This window comes from Hyaena hyaena, unplaced genomic scaffold (genome assembly GCF_003009895.1).
Source record: "Hyaena hyaena isolate Hyena2069 unplaced genomic scaffold, ASM300989v1 scaffold_277, whole genome shotgun sequence".
Taxonomy (NCBI): Eukaryota; Metazoa; Chordata; class Mammalia; order Carnivora; family Hyaenidae; genus Hyaena; species Hyaena hyaena.
Window position 1 is genome coordinate 1,731,721 of NW_024080905.1, and position 16,758 is coordinate 1,748,478.

The window sequence follows — 16,758 nt, forward strand, 5'->3', positions numbered from 1 at the left end:
TTCTTTAGGGATCTATGTTCCCAGGCTTGTTAGGTTCCCTGTTGTCTGTCTCTGCTTTCACCACACAGATTCTGATGTCATGTTGGTCTTAGGGGTGTTTATTCTGACCTGTTTGTATGTGGCAGTTATGGGGGTTACTTTATCCTCTAGTTTTCTTATAAATTATGACTTAGATTTTTTTTTTAAATAATTTTTTTAATTTTTTTGAGAGAGAGAGAGCGTGCAGGTGCGCTAGAGGGGCAGAGGGAGATGGCGAATCCCAGTCAGGCTCTGTGCTGTCAGCACACAGCTGGACTCCGGGCTTAATGTCATGAACCATGAGATCATGACCTGAGCCCAAGCAAGAGTTGGACGTTTAACCACCTGAGCTGCCCAGGCGCTCCTCCCCTTGGATTTTTGATTGCTGTCTGTTCTCTGTTCTTATGTGGGGATCAAGATTCCTAAAATGTGCTGCCCAAGCTTCCAGAATCTCCCAAAAATGCATACAGTGTTTTTAAATCTGGCAGGCTCCAGGCTTTGGTCACTAGGCTTCCTGTCCCACTGCGAATGGGCACCTGTGTCTTCCAGCCTGTGCTCTGGGAGCCTGAGCTTTGGAAACTCAACGGTTTGTCCACCCTCATGACTTGTTCTGTAACACAGATGGAGCTCTTGTGAGACTTTCTGAAGTTTTCACTGTTGGAGGGAAATGGTGATTATTTGGAGTCAGTGGCTAAGCTGCATGCACGGGGGACCATGGCTTAAAGAGTGAAAAAAGTGTGTCCTTTTCACGGCACAGTCCAAGATGTGTGCTTCTCAGACAGTGGGCATCTCTGTTTCTTGTGGCATCCAGGAATCTCTATTCTTTTCCAGCCTTTTCTCTGTACCACCTAGGGTATCCTCCTCATCTGCTTATTCAGAGCTGGGTGGCCAGCACGTGGAGGTCTTAGCTTGGGAGGAGAGCAGAGCCATTGCCCTGAAGGTATATGGAAGTGATGCATGTCACTTCCATTCAGGTTCCCTTGGGAAGAGCCTGCAGAATTGGACCTGTGGGTTCCCAACTCATCACCTGTCCTTAGGTCAGTATCTGTCTGAAACTTGTCCCTGTTAGATTCCTCAGTAGGGGCATGAGGTTGTAATACCAGAGTTCTTACATGTTGCTGATGGGTGAAAGCCTCTGCAGCTTTACCTGAACGTGCATTTTACTAGATAGAGGGACTCACAGTTTTTTTCCTGGAGTATTGTAAATGTGTTATTCTGTTTTATTCCGAAAAGTATTGCTTTCCGCAAGTCTGCTGGTAATCCTGTTTTCTACATAAAGGCTTAGTCCTTCCCAGATGCTGAAAAGGCTGTTTTCCTTGCAGTTCACGTGTATTAATTTCCCATGGCTACTGTAATGAATTATCACAAACTGGATGGCTTGGGACATCACGAATTGGTTTTTTCATAGTTCTAGAGGCCAGAGGTCCAAAGTCAAGGTGTTGGCAAGGCCACATTCCCTCCTGGGGGCTCTCAGGAATGATCTGTTCCTTGCCTCTGGAGGGCAGGCTGGACAGTGGCTTCTTAGCCAGGAGCCCAGCACCCTGCTTCAGAGTCGTTACTGCGCAGGTGAGTGAGAGGGGGCTTCAGTGAGCAAGGGGACTGTGAAGAGATCCCATCACATCCGTTTACTGTCCTTCTTTTTCACTTAGAGTCTTAGACCTTCTATGCAAAGAAATTTGTTGTTGCAGTGCTTCCTATGTGGGTATAATTCTACACCCTAAAGATTGATCTAAGGAGAGAAGATCATACCCTGGCTCAACACGTGGACTTTGGAGGTGTGGTCTTTGTTAATTATCCCAGTGTTGCTGTTTATCAATAACGTGTCCTGAGAAAGAGCCCTTGGAGTCCCTGTGCACTCAGTTTTGTCGTTGGCAAAGTGGGAAACGTACGCTGTTCCTTGAATGAAAGATAGCATCTGTGTAGTATCCAGTGCAGCGTAGATGGCCATTATGATCAGTAATTAGGAAATTGTGTGTGTTAAGCAGAGGCACAGGCTGTTGGGAAGATCTTTTTTTTTTTTTTTTTTAATATTTTTATCTATTTCTAGGAGAGAGAGAGAGAGAGACAGCATGAGCTGGGGAGGGTCAGAGAGAGAGGGAGACACAGACTCTGAAATAGGCTCCAGGCTCTGAGCTGGCAGTCAGCACAGAGCCCGACGCGGGGCTCGAACCCATGAACCGTGAGATCTTGACCTAAGCGAAAGTTGGCGTTTAACCGACTAAGCCACCCAGGCGCCCCTGGGAATATCTTATTTTGTGAACTCCAGTAGAGCAGGTGGTTTGGGGGTGAGGGGTGAATGGTCTTTAGGGTTATGGGTGCAGGGGAAGGTGTGGGTGACCCCCAAAACACATCCGCTGGCCAGATCCATGTGTGTGGAGAGAGCAGAGACAGGTAGAAGAGGTGCATTCTGAGCAGGAGTGTGGGGAGAGATGATGAGCCAGGGGGAGATCGAGGGAGATGCTGTAGCGGGTCACAGCAGACGCGCCCAGGTGTGAGCTAGGGCCCACCCCGGACACTGACTCGGGTCACAGCAGACGTGTCCAGGCCTAGAGAAAGCAGCACTCCGAGGTCCATGTCTGAAATGCTGTGGGTAGAGAGGCTGAAAGCCAGCAGTGAAAATACTGTGAACCGGCACGAGACCAGATGGTGTCTTGTGTGAGTGAGAGCAGGTGGCACAGGGTCCTCAGGTACTGGGTGGCTGGAGGGACTGGCTCCACAGGCTCTGAGAACCACGTGGCTCTTGTGTAGGCAGCAGGTGTGGAATTCCAGTTTGTCCTGCTCCCGAAGGGGACTTGCCTTGACCAGGAGACATGGGGCCTTGGGGGTGGAGTAAGAAGTGTGGACAAAGATGGCCGTGGAAGCTAAGAACCCGAGAATTGAGGAAATAGCGTCTCCCATCCCACCCTGGAAAGGAAAATAGATACCTGTGCCCTACCTGCCCGTTCATCTGCAGGGACACCCGTAGTTGAGAAAGCACCATGTTGTCTGAAATGGAAAGCACACACATTCGAGAGTGTCGGTGTCTTCATTTAAGTTTCTATTTACACTCCAGTTATTAACTGTACAATGTTGTATTCGTTTCAGGTGTCCAGTAGAGTGCTTCGGGAGTTCTGAGCAACACCCGGTGCTCATCACAAGCGCACTCCCTACTCCCCATCTCTGTTTCCCTCGTCTCCCACCCACCTCCCCTCTGGTAACCAGCACTCTGTCCTCTTAATGAAGAGTCTGTTTCTTGGTTTGCCTCATTTGTTTCCTTTCTTAAATTCCGCGTGAGTTAAATCACATGGTGTTTGTCTTCTCTGAGTTACTTCGCTTACCAGCATACTCTCTAGTCCGGTCAGACTGTAAATGGTAAGACGTCATTCTTTGTTATGGCTGAATAATACTCCGTTGTGCATGTGTGCCACATCCTTATCCATTCATCAGTTGATGGACACTTGGACTCTTTCCATAATATGGCTTTTGTAGATAATAACTGCTCTAAGTCTTGGGGTGCATGTATCCCTTTGAATTAGTATTTTTGTTTTCTTTGGGTAAATACCTAAGAGTGCAATTGCAGGACTATGTGGTCGTTCTGCTGTTAACTTTTTTTTTTTTTAATGTTTACTTTTGAGAGAGAGAGAGAAGGGAAGGGACAGAGAGAGAAACAGACACAGAATCCAAAGTAGGCTCCAGGCTCCATGCTGTCAGCACAGAGCTCGATGTGTGGCTTGAACCCATGAACCATGAGATTGTGCTGAGCCGAAGTTGGATGCTAACTGACTGAGCCACCCAGGCGCCCCTATTGTTAATTTTTTGAGGGACCTCCGTACCGTTCTCCAGAGTGGCTGCACCAGTTTGCATTCCCACCATCAGCGTAAGAGGGTGCCCATTTCTCCGCAGCCTCATCAACACCTGTTGTTTCTTGTGTTGATTTTAGCCATTCTTGATTTTGGTAAAGAAATGAACTTAGGAATTAAGCTTCTTGTTTTTTGTTTGTTTTGCTTTATTTGGCCAATAAAAACCAGAGTGAAAACTAATCAGCTTTTACTGGGAAACAACTTTTGAAGGGTTGTCTCCGCTGATGAGGTCTGAAACCATGGCAAGCCTACCTAACCTCCTTCTGCTTCATTTTTCTGATCTAAAATTGAGAGAGAGGTGATTGATACCAGCACCAGCATGTAGGGTCACTGTGAGGAATGATGAGGTGCTGACGTTCCTAGGATAGTACCAGCCACGTCTCAAGCATTTGGCAAACTTTAGCTATTGTGGTTACTCCCTTACTTTGTTTTAACAGTTTTGAGGCTATAAAGTGCACAGGATAGCACATCAGTGTAGTAAGCATTACATAAATACTAATTCATTCTTATCTCTACTCTTCTTTCACTGAGTCAAGTCATTAAATTCAGCCTTTCATTTTCAAGATGAGAAATTTGCACCCTATAAAATTCCAGTGATTTTTCTCAGAATCTCCTGGCATTACAGTTTGGACCTCACACTGCTTGAGTTTGGGCGTCCTTTGCTTTGAGTCACTTTATGTAACTGTCATATTTTATTCAAGATAGAAGAGTTTTCCATTCAGGTTTATGGCTTGCAATTTCTATTGTCGTGGAAGGCAGCAGCCCAGGCTGGAATCTGGAAACTTCACTTGTAGTCTTAGTTCTAATTGTGGTGGTCACTGGGACCTCAGAAAAGCCACTTCTCCACTCCGGGCCAGAGTTTCCTTATCTGGAAAAAGGGGGGCTTTAGCATTTTGATTTCTAGGATTCTATAACTCATTTCTAAAAACACATGTTTTTTGTTACACAAATAACATAGTTTATGCTACAAAAATTAGTATAGGTTGTGACAACACAGAAGAAGGTAGGTGGATAGGTGGATACAGAACGAAGCTGAGTCTGCACCTTGAAGATTTTACTAACCCTGAAAAGATTTTCAAGCCTTTCCCTTTTCATGCGACTTTCAGATCAGCTTAGCTCCTTTATGGCACTTACATTCCACAGTGTGGCCTAGTGTTTTATTGCAGCCCCTTGTTATTACAGAGTAATCTTGTTGAGGGCAGTGAGTGTCTCTCGCTCACGTTCCATCCCTGTCTCGCTGTTGAAGTTCAGTCCTGCAAAAGTTACCGTTTCCTTAGCGTTTCGCCCTCTTGACCCCTCAAGAGCAATTAATGGCGGCACACCCTAAATGGCTTGCTGAATTTTCCCTTTGATTCTCCCAGACATCTTCAGGAATACATTTTTTTGTTTGTTTTGTATTTTTTCCTCAGGGAGAGACTGGGAGGTGATGCAATTGAACAAGAATGATGTGGGCTCCACTTTTTAAATAACACAGTGACTCAGGTCTGGTATCTTTTGACTTGATGTCCCTCTGGGCACAAAGCCCCCAGTCAGTGACCAGCTTACGGGGCTCACAATACCTTTGAATTCTTCACTCTTATTTATGTATCAGAGGAGGTATCACAGTCTCCCCACATTGGTCACATACATTCATTTGCTTTCTGTTGAATGAAGAAGCAGTTAATTACAGTTGTTAGACTCTTTACCTGCAAATAGTGCAGTTTAGTCAAGTAACTTCAAAACCTTGCTACCAGAGAGTTTTCATCTCACTTGCGATACTTAGTTGTGAAGTAAAGGAAAGCTTTCATATCCTGGTGGATTTTTTTCTCAAAGCTTTAAATTATTAGCAGTATTCAAAAGAAAAATGTTTTTGTGATTCTGGGTGTGTTGATGAATATGATCTTTGTATTATATCTTAGTATTGAGCATTTTATTCTCTGCCTTCACTCTGATATATCGGCAAAAGCTGCATTTTTAAGAAGATCTGAATCCGTATCTCACTACCAGGGGTGAAATAATTTCAGCCGTGTGACATAGGCAGGCATTTTAATCATGCATCATGGAGACGCAAGACCCAAATTGGTCAGCTTTGCTTTCGGATGCTGACATCTGGCCGGCTTCCACATCCCTGTGGAGTCTCTGAATCGGGGTTATTTAGGGCCGTGACTGTTTCTAGCCTACTGGGGAGCCAAAGCAGAAAAACCATTTGAACCATCCTATATTTCAAGATGAAACCAATTCTTCTTTTTGGCCTTCTTTTTGGGAATTGAATTAACGGAGGGCACTATTTGTGATCTAATCTGTCACTGCACAGAATTTGAATCATGCCCCTGGAGTTGCCAGACAAGGTGGCCCTCTTTGAGTATCCGGAAGTATGGTGGTTCTTCTAACCTGGCGGTCCTTACCACCACAATAACTGTCGGTCACTGCTCTCTGGTGACAGCAGTGTCTCTCTGGCTTCTTCCCTTTGGGTCAAAGTTTGTAAGGTAAATTGGGAGCTCCAGTCCAACTTCTGTCACCAGTTACAGAACCTTTCGTTTGGAACCCAGAGATGGCCGATTCTGACCTATGGCAGGATAGCAGAACCTTCAGGTCCCATTTCCCATTGCATGTTTTCAGATCTACTTCCCTGTGGTTCACACTCGCTTTGTTTTTTGCCTCTGGATGGAAATGTCATTCTGCAAAGCTACAACTTTGTACCTTCTCTGAAATGCTACCAGAGGAACCATTTGCTTTCTCATCTGCCAAATAGAAGATGGTAGAGACAATTTCCAGTGTGCCCCATCACTGTATATGTTAGGTTATTTTGAAAACAAGTCTGTAATGTCATCTTATGGTGCTGTGGATCTCATCAAGAGATTTTTTCTTATGCTGCCTACTTTATGCTGAAGAGAAAGAAAAAGCCAAACTGATTTTATTGATTTTTTATATGTTTTTTAATGTTTGTTTATTTTTGAGAGAGAAAAAGAGAGAGAGCAAGCGAGCACAAGCACAAGTTTGGGAGGGGCAGAGAGAGAGGAAGACCCAGAATCCGTAGCAGGCTCCAGGCTCTGAGCTGTCAGCACAGAGCCCAACATGGTGCTTGAACCCACAAACTGCAAGATCATGACCTGAACCGAAGTCCAACGCTCAACTGACGGAGCCACCCAGGTGCCCCCAGACTGATGATAAATAATATCTGCGTCCATGTGTTACCTAGAAATTATGATTCTTTTTCTAGCAATATTTAGTTCTTGGAGTTCTCTGGACTGATTCTGTTAAAATACTGGCTGCCGCATCCAGTCCTGCGCTTTTCCGTCTGTCTGCTCAGGGAAGCCAGGCGTGGCTTCCATAACCTTCTGTTTCCAGGTCCTGCAGATGTACCCTCTGCCCTAAAGCATTTTTGGACGTGTCGCCCCATAATAAGTAACCTCTCCTCCTCAGCTACCGTTATCCCTTCTGACCTGCTACTCTAGTGCCCGTGTTCCTTTCACAGCTTTCGTTTTAGCTTTTTGGTGCAGGTTCTGTGTTCCCTAGAGTGAGGAACTATGTAGTTACTTATCTAAACCAGGACAGTTTTGAGAGGGACAGTCCCATAATCCCAGACTTCCCCAGACTCCCGAGGATGCCTAGCAGATAGAACTTCTCAGAGAATTTCCCGGGTAGAGCCTGTTAGCATTCTGAGTGTGGTGAGTGCCCGAATGCGCCCTTGATTATCTTTCTTGGGAAAGTATTGAACCGGCCGGTTTCTTTTTGAGCATTTTCCTGCTGATTCTGTTCTTGGCTGGAGAATAAATAGTCTTAAGTCATGCGTACAGTGCCAGCAACCTCACCCTGTCCCTCCTTCCCCCATGAACACCTCCTTCACAACAATTTTGTTTTCCACTGTTCATTCTGGCCTGAAAACCAGTATTCATCCAAGTGCCACTTCTAAAGGCTAGAGGCAGAGTGATAGCCAAGGCACTACAGCCTTTAACTATGTCTGTCCACACATGCTTTAGTCATTTGGTTGATTTTTGAAATCTAGTCTACTTAGAAGATGCCTAGGCAAGGCATAGTCTCTTACTGCTTGAGGATTTTGATAACAGTTTGTTTGCCCTGTTCGGGTGCTGCTCGTTCTTGGAGGTTTGGGGCTCACAGGGCCACACGGTGGGTGGAAGATACAGTGTGTGATTGAGGTTCGAAAGGCAGGTCATTGGGTACGGCCCGCTTCCATTTTCCCACCGTGTATGACCGTGGCGGCCTTTGTGCTTTTAAAGAATCCATTCTATTTTGGTAGACCCTTTCTCCCTTCTTTTTTAACGGCACAGTTTCTACACAAGACTCACAATGAACCCACCATCGCCAGGTGGAGGGGAGTGGCGGGCTGGATAAATACATTTGTTTGTCGCAGCCCTGTCTTTGCCTGTTCCGGGCTTTGTGATTGACTCTGTGATTCTCATTCTGTCCGACTTAACTGCCCTCCCCGCAGACCCAGCCTGGAGTCCTTTGTTGCCCTAAATATTTTCTCAAAGACCTTTTATTAACTTCCTCTTTCCTGCTCTAATTTCAACCCCCCTCACCTACTTTAACGTGTGGCTCTGTGACAGTAGTGAGGAAGAAAACTGCGTCCTTGCGGTGTTATCAGATGAAGCCACAACTGCATTTCTCTCTTTACGAAACCAGAAAAGAGAACTTTTAAACTTTGTCACTTTGTCTCCTGCCACATGCTTGTTGAAGGGACGCGAGGAAATGATTGAAAAGAATCCGCTTTCCCGAATTAAGGCTCTCGTTGTGAATGGTGTCTGGGAGAAAGAGCCAAAAAAGTTTTTTCTTAATTAGTAATGATATTTTAGGAAAAATTAAGGCAGAAAGAGATGGGAGATTGTTCATTTTCTTTTGTAGTCAGGATTGATTTCTGTGACGCTCAGATGAGATGGTCTGCTAGTGTGTGAGGCTGCTTGTTGCCTGCTGGTAAGAAAACCCTTAATTGTTAGCTACCACACGGTCACCCGGAACATAGGCTACGTTTCCCTGCCTCCCTTGCAGCGAGGCCTCACCTTATTACAAAATTGTAATTAACTGCTTGCAAGTGGAAGTACCATGTGCAGCTTCTGAGAAGTATCCAGAAGGAGGACGCCTTCTTTCTTCTGTCTTCCTGAAAGGGATGCTGACTGGAGGACTTAGCTCAGGCAGCCATCTCGAACCGTGAGGTGGGAGCCGAGTGTTGGGGACAGTTGAGCAAGGTCCCTCACATTTTCTTGTACAACACACACAGGATTGCCTCTGTGTGAGCGAGAGACAAACTCCCGTCATGTGTACTCTTTGTTATTTGTGGCCTGCTGTCACGTGAAGGGGACCGTAATCTTGTGCATGTGTCAGTTTTTTCCATCTGGTTTGGTATGAGCATAGCTGTTGGAGAGTCTTTCTTTCCGCCATATCAGACTATATACCTCAGAGATCCAGGAATGCTTCACTGGTGGACAAGGAATCTCAACTCGTAAAACGTGCGGGGTGTTCTGCACTGTTTAAAACCTAAACGTCCTGTGGGAAGCCACCATTGTGACTCTTTTGGAAAACCATGAAAATGCTCTTCGCCTTCCCCATTTCCTTTTTCTTCCCCCTTCCCAGTGGTTCATTCCAGAAGCCAGTAAGCGGGACAGGAAAGGAGAGGTGGTTGGGGTCGGTGGGCCTGGTGGCCTAAAATGGGATGTGGGAGCCTGAGTGGGGTGGGGTGAGCATCTGTGCGGGTGGAGGAACCTGGCCTGTGAGGTTCCACCCCAAGCAGGATAACGACAGTGTCTGTGTGCAGGGGCAAGTGAGCAGGGGGCAGAGGTGTCCGGCAGGAGGGAGGGGCGTAGGGGAGATTGGTTACTGCATTGGTTCTTGAGCTGGACAGTTGAAACGACACCAGTTCCACAGAGGCTGCTCAGCTGAGAAGTTAGTAAAGGCACAGGACAGTGGTTTACCACCCGTAAGAAAGCGTTGGCGGCCATCGGGGGCCTCAGAGGCTTAACTGGGTTTGCTCCCCAGAGTCGTATCTGAGTTGCTCAGGACATTGCCCGCCAGATTTATGAACCATCAAGATGCGTGTGAGGAATCGGTGTTTAAGGAGAACCTGGGTGGAAATGTCCAGCAATGTCTCTTTCATCCAGCTGGCCATGTACCTCGTAGCCAGGCATAAGCCGTCCACCTGCACCTCCCTCAGCAGTGCTAACAAGCTGGCCCTGGGGGTTTCAAGTTGAAGCTGAACGTTGCACATCCCTAGCTAGCCTTTTCATCCTGATCTTGACCGAGAACCAGAACCAGACTTCCGGGTGCCCCTACAAATGAGCACAGAGCCATCCTGGCCCAGCTGTAAGAGAACTGCATTTCATGCAGTTATATATAGGCTTATTGATTACGTGGTAAGTAGGTTAGAGATAATGGGAGCCAGAGTGCTCATGCTTAGAGAAGGGAATTACGAGTATGGAAAGGGAAAAAACTGGAGCGAACCGAATGCTGTTGTATTGGAATTGCATGGATTGTTGTGAACTCCGGGTTTTCAGTAGTATTGTGAAATCAGTGTATTGTGTGTGTGTGTGTGTGTGTGTGTGTGTGTGTGTGTGTGTGTTCGTGTGTTCTCTAGCTCTGTCCACTGAGAGGAGCTGAGAATACTGAGCCCCAAATAGCAGTGAGCACATCTGGTGCTCAGATTGTGTCTTATAAATACCATTTCCCACAGAAAGGAACCAGAGCTCATTAGAGAAATGGGGATCTCAGGGCTGTGGCAGGAAAAGGACACGATGAGCCTGGAAGCTTGTGCCAGGCAGCAGGGCGGTGCTCAGGGAGCAGTGGGGACTGTCAGGGGGACGGCAGCCAGCCCGCAAGGCCTCCCTCTGGCCACATCGATAGTGTGGACATGGGCGTGAATGATCACAATAGGTGATAATCCACTGACTGATATAGGAAAGCACAGAGCCCTACGAAAATAAAGTAGATTGCAGTTTCTCAGCAGCAACACTAGGATCCTGAGTAGTTAAAACCCTGCTCTGCCCAGCTGTTCTTGCAGAAGCACCCACACTGGCTGTGACCCTGGACGTTCCCTTGTGCATTGTATGATGCTTAGGAGCGTCCCTGGCCCCAAGCCTCGAGACGCCTCTGCTCTAGACCAGTGCTGCCTTCATACAGATGCAGTGAGAGCCACATAGGAACATTTAGGCTCTTGGTGGCCACGGTTGTTGGAATCAAAAACGTTCCAGACATTGCCAGACGTACCGTGAAGGTAAGGATTGTCCGGGTTGGGGATCATTAAACATGTGCAACCAGATAGTTACAGGAAGTATATTTACAGGAAGTACCCTCCCATCCTCAACTCCCTTCTCCTCACACGTTCATTAATTACAAAGGGGACGAGAATACATTTTCAGTGGAGAACCTGGCAGACAGAAGGGATCGAGGGAAGACCATCAGTGACAGGAGGGAGCATGTGCCACCTGACGGGTGCGGTCAGAAGAGCACAGCATCCCTCCGATGTTCCTGCTGAAGACGCCTGACCTAAATCTAGCTGAGAACAACCGGAGGACAGAACACAGAATAACTGGGCCTGCGGGCTTCACAGTTGCCAAGCTCTGAAAGTCCAGGAAAGAGAAATGCAGGTGACAGGAAAGAGAAAAGCTAATGGGCCGGTAGCTGCGTGCAGTGGGATTCTGAGCCGGATTGCTTTCTCTGGAAGAGGTGGTCGGGACATTTGGTGAGATGGCCGAGGACCGATGATTGGGCGGTTCTGACGGGTGACAGAAAGTCCTTGGCTTGAGTGGCTGTGCCCCGGTCCGTAGGAGGATGTTGCCGTGCGAATACTCGGAGTGTGTGGGGCTCGGGCCAGCAGTGTTATCTCTGATGGTTCAGGGCAGGAAAACAAGTCTCTGTACTGCATTTTGAATGTCCTATAACTTTGTGAGGGTTAAAAAAAACTCAAAAATTATGGTCAGAAGTGAACTAGTCATTTTGCTAGCATGCTGGGGCCCAACATTAAGACTTTTCTTGAGAAAAATTTTTGTCTTAGGAAACTCTGCATTAATATAATAATGTTCTTAGAGCAAGAGTATTGGAAAGATGTGTAAATCTGTTTGCTTAATATATGTAATATGTCTTTAAAACATACGCTGGCCATCCTGGGGGGCTTCAGAACCCAAAATGGAAGGCAGGTCACTTTTCTTCTCAGACTTTTTTTTCTTTTGATGGATCTGTGTGTATTTTCTTTATAGTTGGAAAAAACAACCAACCTTCTTTTAAGCAACTCTTGTTCTTGTTTAGTTTAAACCTTCTCAATACTGTTTGAAACTGATGAGCAATGTGCAAGGGATTGGAAACATCAACAATTTTAGATGAATTTTTTCTCTTTTAAATATATTAGCCACTTGATAGTGCGTAGAAGAATTTCTGGGTTGCTAGTGGACGTAGATGAAGTAATGTGCCACATGATCTTTTGTCTTCATACGATTTTTTGAAAATACTTTTTAAGTTAGTTTATTTATTTCGAGAGAGAAAGAGAAGAGAGCATGAGTAGGGTAGGAGCAGAGAGAGAGAGAGTCCCAAGCAGGCTCCGTGCTGTCAGTACAGAGCCTGATGAGGGGCCCAATCTCCCGAACCGTGAGATCATGACCTGAGCTGAAATCAGGAGTCGGACACTTAACCGAATGAGCCCCCTAGGCGCTCCTGATGTTTGTTTGAGTATAGGTGAGGCCTTGTGGCCTCTGGGGGCCCCTCTGGGGACCCTTCTTTTGATGGCACATGTGATGGAGATGGACCCCTCAGGCCAGGCCAGCAGACCAGGTCGCAGAGCAAAGCTAAATGGCGCTTGTAATGTTTGATTCTGTGACATTAATCTCATTAGGTCTAACTTGCTGTGCTAATTGCCGTGATAACTGTCTAACTTTTCTTAATTTGACTTAAGATTTAACAGTATTACATGAAACCTTGCTTCCATTTTTGTGAGTGGTAGCATTTCCACCTGTGAAAATAATTTAATGCTTTACCTTGTAGGAGTGTGGGGATAATTCAGGTACATTCACTGACTGCAATTTTGTTTTTTTCTCTTACAGTCTCCTTATCCCACATCACCCAACTGGTCCTCAGCCACAACAAGCTAACAAGTGAGTTAACTTCGTCATCTGTTAGATACTCTCTACTCTCTGACTTCGAGGTCATACTGTGATACTGTGAGTTCTTTTGTTTCCTTTGAAGACCCTCATGACAGATGATATTTGGGGAAACCTGAAATCACTTTTGGTGACGCTATGATACATGAGCGTATTGTCCTGTATTTTGTACTTTTTTGAGGATTCTTTCCTAACGTGTGTAAACTGAAGACAGAAAATGACACTTCTTCTCTGGAAATGGTCCCATTCGGGGGTGGTAAGTGCTTCAGCTACCTGAGCAGCCGGGAGATTTCGTTAGTATTTCATGGGGAAAAAAAAAGTACTACAAAATAATAGAGTAAGAGTTACTGGTTTTCTCTGTACTTCTTCCTCAAAAGGGGAATAATTAACTATTGGGATACTTTTCTTCTCTGATCAGTAGGGGGGAAACCCACAAAACCGTAGAAGCTATATCAGCTTGCATCTGTATTTTTCACATCTCGAGTCTGGTTCCCAAGAGGAATTCTCCGGGAGCATGGGTGGCGTCAGGGCATGGTTAACCTAGAGGAGAATTGATAGCTGTTTTTATGAAAATACCTCGTGTGAGTGGTAATGGGCCATTTGATTCTTAGAGCTGTGACTTTAAAGATTTTAATGACAGGGACTCACTCTCCTTTTCCCTTCCTAATTGACTGTCACTTCCTTGTGCTTAACGTATTTCCTGCAGACCTGAATGATTTTCTAATAATGTGGTGAGAATTTGTTAGGGGGCTTTCAGAGTCCCAGGAAATGGCGCTGGGTGTCACGTTGAAGGATTGGTATCATGAATTTGTGTGTGCCTGCGCGCGCGTACGCGTTATATACTGCTCGAGACAGTGTCAGAGAGCTGTTGGTTATTGAGAATTAGGAGGGCAGTTAAGGCCTCTCATGTGCAGGAAACAGGCAGATTAGTTCATTTTCAGCAAAAATTGCACACTTGTAAGGCCAAGGCAGAATGACACGATTGTCACGTTTGCATATTGGTGGTCACTGAAGCTGAAAGGGAGCGCTTCAAGTCACATGTGATCTTTTTTTTAAACTTTGTTTATTTTTGAGAGAGAGAGAGAGAGAGAGTGAGCATCAGTAGGGGAGAGGGAGAGAGAGAATCCAAAGCAGGCTCCACACTGTCAGTATGGAGTGGGGCTCAATCCTAAAGACCGTGAGATCGTGACCTGAGCCGAAATCAAGAGTCGGGTGCTTAATTGACTGACCCCCCCCCAGGCACCCCCACATGTGGTCATTTTTGTAACGGCTGTTATGCGGCTAGTTTCATGGGTTTCAAAGCCAGTGGTCTTGCTGTCCATGGAGACCCTAATCCTAGTTGAGAGGGTATTACAGTTTGTCCTGAAGGATGGACTGTGTAATCCCCAAATTCCCCAAGATTTTGCGACAAGTTCTTGAAGCTGTTGCTCATTTCATAAAGATTGTTAATTGCCAAGGTTCCCGTGCTTGGATGTGCATCAGTAGAGCGACTAAAGAGTTTACATTTAAACGCTTTGTTCCTATTATGTCGTTAATTGATCTGTTCTTAAACAAAGAAAAAGAAAGAAACCTTTCAGGTGTTTTCAGATTTTTTTAAGTTGTAGTTCATTTCTTTTTACACGTCCACAAAGACAGAAACCTTGGATCGGTGGATCTGTTTCTTTCTCCAGGCATATAAGACAAGATGAATTTAGAGAGGCGTAAAAACGGAGTTAAATTGTATCTTTTAAAAAAACTGACTGTGAATGGATTCAAACTTCAGATCTCTTCCTTCCCTGTTTTTTTGTGTTTTGTTTTTTCCTTTTCTCCATATGAGACACTCTTGACCTAATCCAGTAAACTCTAATTAGTCGTCTTGGTAAATTGTTTCAAGCCGTTGTGTGTAGTGTCAGTGACACTCGATCTGTTCCACTAAGGTCAAATTAGCATCTTTTACTGTTTTTCTGGCATTTAAATGAATGACTCGCTATGGTTTTTCAAGTATTTATAGTAAATATGTCCATTTGATGGAAATATAAATATGCATTAAGTCTAAGTGTGAGCACACCCTCCTGTCACTTTGTATTGTAATCAGTGTCTTTCACTTTCTGTGGTTTTTAATAGGACCTGGCTGACATTGCTGCATTAAAGCCAGTGGGATGCAAAAGATAAACCCCTCAGCCCCGCTTTTACTTTGCAAAAGTAGTTGTGGTTTTCTCTGAGTCTCCCAGCTACACTGTTGTGTGGCATTTCCACCTGTGCACTTACAGAAGGAGTGACTGGCTTGCACAAACCGGAACCTCGATCTGGGGACATCATGTGATTCCGCACGCTGGAGTCAGTGTCTGCAGAGCCATCCGGGACCGTGTGGCACCAAGTGGACTTCCTTTCCCTGCTGGTGGTTTTGATTTTGACGGATCCCATTGGTGTGGTCCGAGTGAGGCTGCGGGAAGCCGGGAGTGGTCAGATGACCCTTTCGTCCCCCCCAGGATTCTGTAGTGTTCTCTGTTTGAGTTCATAAAAAACATTTACAGATTGTCAAGCCAGCCACTATTAGAGGCTCATCATGGTTACAGCAGCGCTATTTAAATTTAAGCGAGGGATCGGGGCTGTGTGGTTTTGGTAGAGTGGGGCTCGCCCTGCCCGGAACAACTTTCCTAGTAGATGCGAGCGTCTCCCTGGCGCAGTCACACGGAAGGCAGAGCCATGAGTGACTCTTCTCCTCTTCCCTTGTGCTCTGATGGGGCAGGAGCTCACCGGAAGCCCAGCACAGGGTCTTTGTGGCCCCGTGAGACTGGTTTCCGAGTGAAGATGGGGTTCCCGCACCAGGCTGACCCTTCTGGAACAGCATTTGCGCTGTGATAGCCCACACGTCTGGGGGAAGGTGTGGATCACCTGGTTTTCAGAACCTGCCGTGATCTGGCCCCACCTCCCACGGCAAGCGTGTCTTCCTCCGGTGCTGCAGACAGTTGGGTCGTCTCTCTCCAGGCCGCCCCTGCCTCGGCACCTGCGCCTCCTCTCTTCCACTCTGCTCGGCCTTGCCTCCTCATCCTCTGCTCCAGGTTCCCCTGTCTGCCCTGGGCAATGAGAACTCTTTCTTCCCCAAACTACTGTTGTTCACAGGCCCTTCTCCGTCCTTCTCTGCCAGGTATTTATTTCCTCTCTCCAGGTAGATTGGAAGTCTTCTCGAAAGTGGGGACCATCCATTTCTTATTTCTTATTTTTCTTTAACACCTGTCGCCGAGAGCATAGTGGCTTCCCAGTAATGCCTCTATGAAGCAGTGATGGTGGACAGGGAGGTCCTGAGTGGAAACCGCTGGCCTGAGGTGAAGCAGTCTGGACAGTGCCAGGACTAAGCCGTATGGGGACTTGAGTAGGTGTGGTCCCCACACACACTCTGTTTCTTACTCAGGGGTTCATGTCATACCTTCTGGACCATGAGTGCTCTAGAGAAGCATTATATCTGGGACATCTGGGGGGCTCAGTCGGTTAAGCATCTGACTCTTGATTTCCGCTCAGGTCATGATCTCACGGTTTGTGAGAATGAGCCTTGCATCAGGCTCTGCGCTGGCAGCATGGAGCCTGCTTAGGAGTCTCTCTCTGTGTCTCTCTCTGCTCCTCCCCTGCTCGTTCTCTCTCTCGCTCGCGCTCTCTCTCTCAAAATAAATAAATAAAAAAAAAACTCACATTACCTTATGTCTTGGAAATTGATGTCCATATTGTGTTCCTAGTCCTAGGGGAGCCCTCCATGGTTGAGGAACGAGCTGCTGGGACAGCGGCCCTCGGGTACATCTAAGAGGCCACACATGGGGAAAGCTGGTGTCAGGAGAAACCATTGGTGCACC

At 46.3% G+C, this 16,758-nt stretch overlaps 1 protein-coding gene across 3 annotated transcripts in view; it reads left to right on the forward strand.

Annotated features, from left to right (window-relative positions):
• Positions 1–16,758, forward strand: part of RSU1 (Ras suppressor protein 1) — a 198,640-nt gene that overhangs the window by 17,423 nt on the left and 164,459 nt on the right. For all 3 annotated transcript variants that reach the window (XR_005530794.1, XM_039245862.1, XM_039245861.1), the window contains exon 3: positions 12,878–12,928. Coding sequence is in view for 2 of the 3 variants with exons in the window: in XM_039245862.1 (XP_039101793.1) it covers positions 12,878–12,928 (51 nt within the window). In the remaining variant the exon portion in view is untranslated. The remainder of the gene's footprint in view (positions 1–12,877; positions 12,929–16,758) is intronic.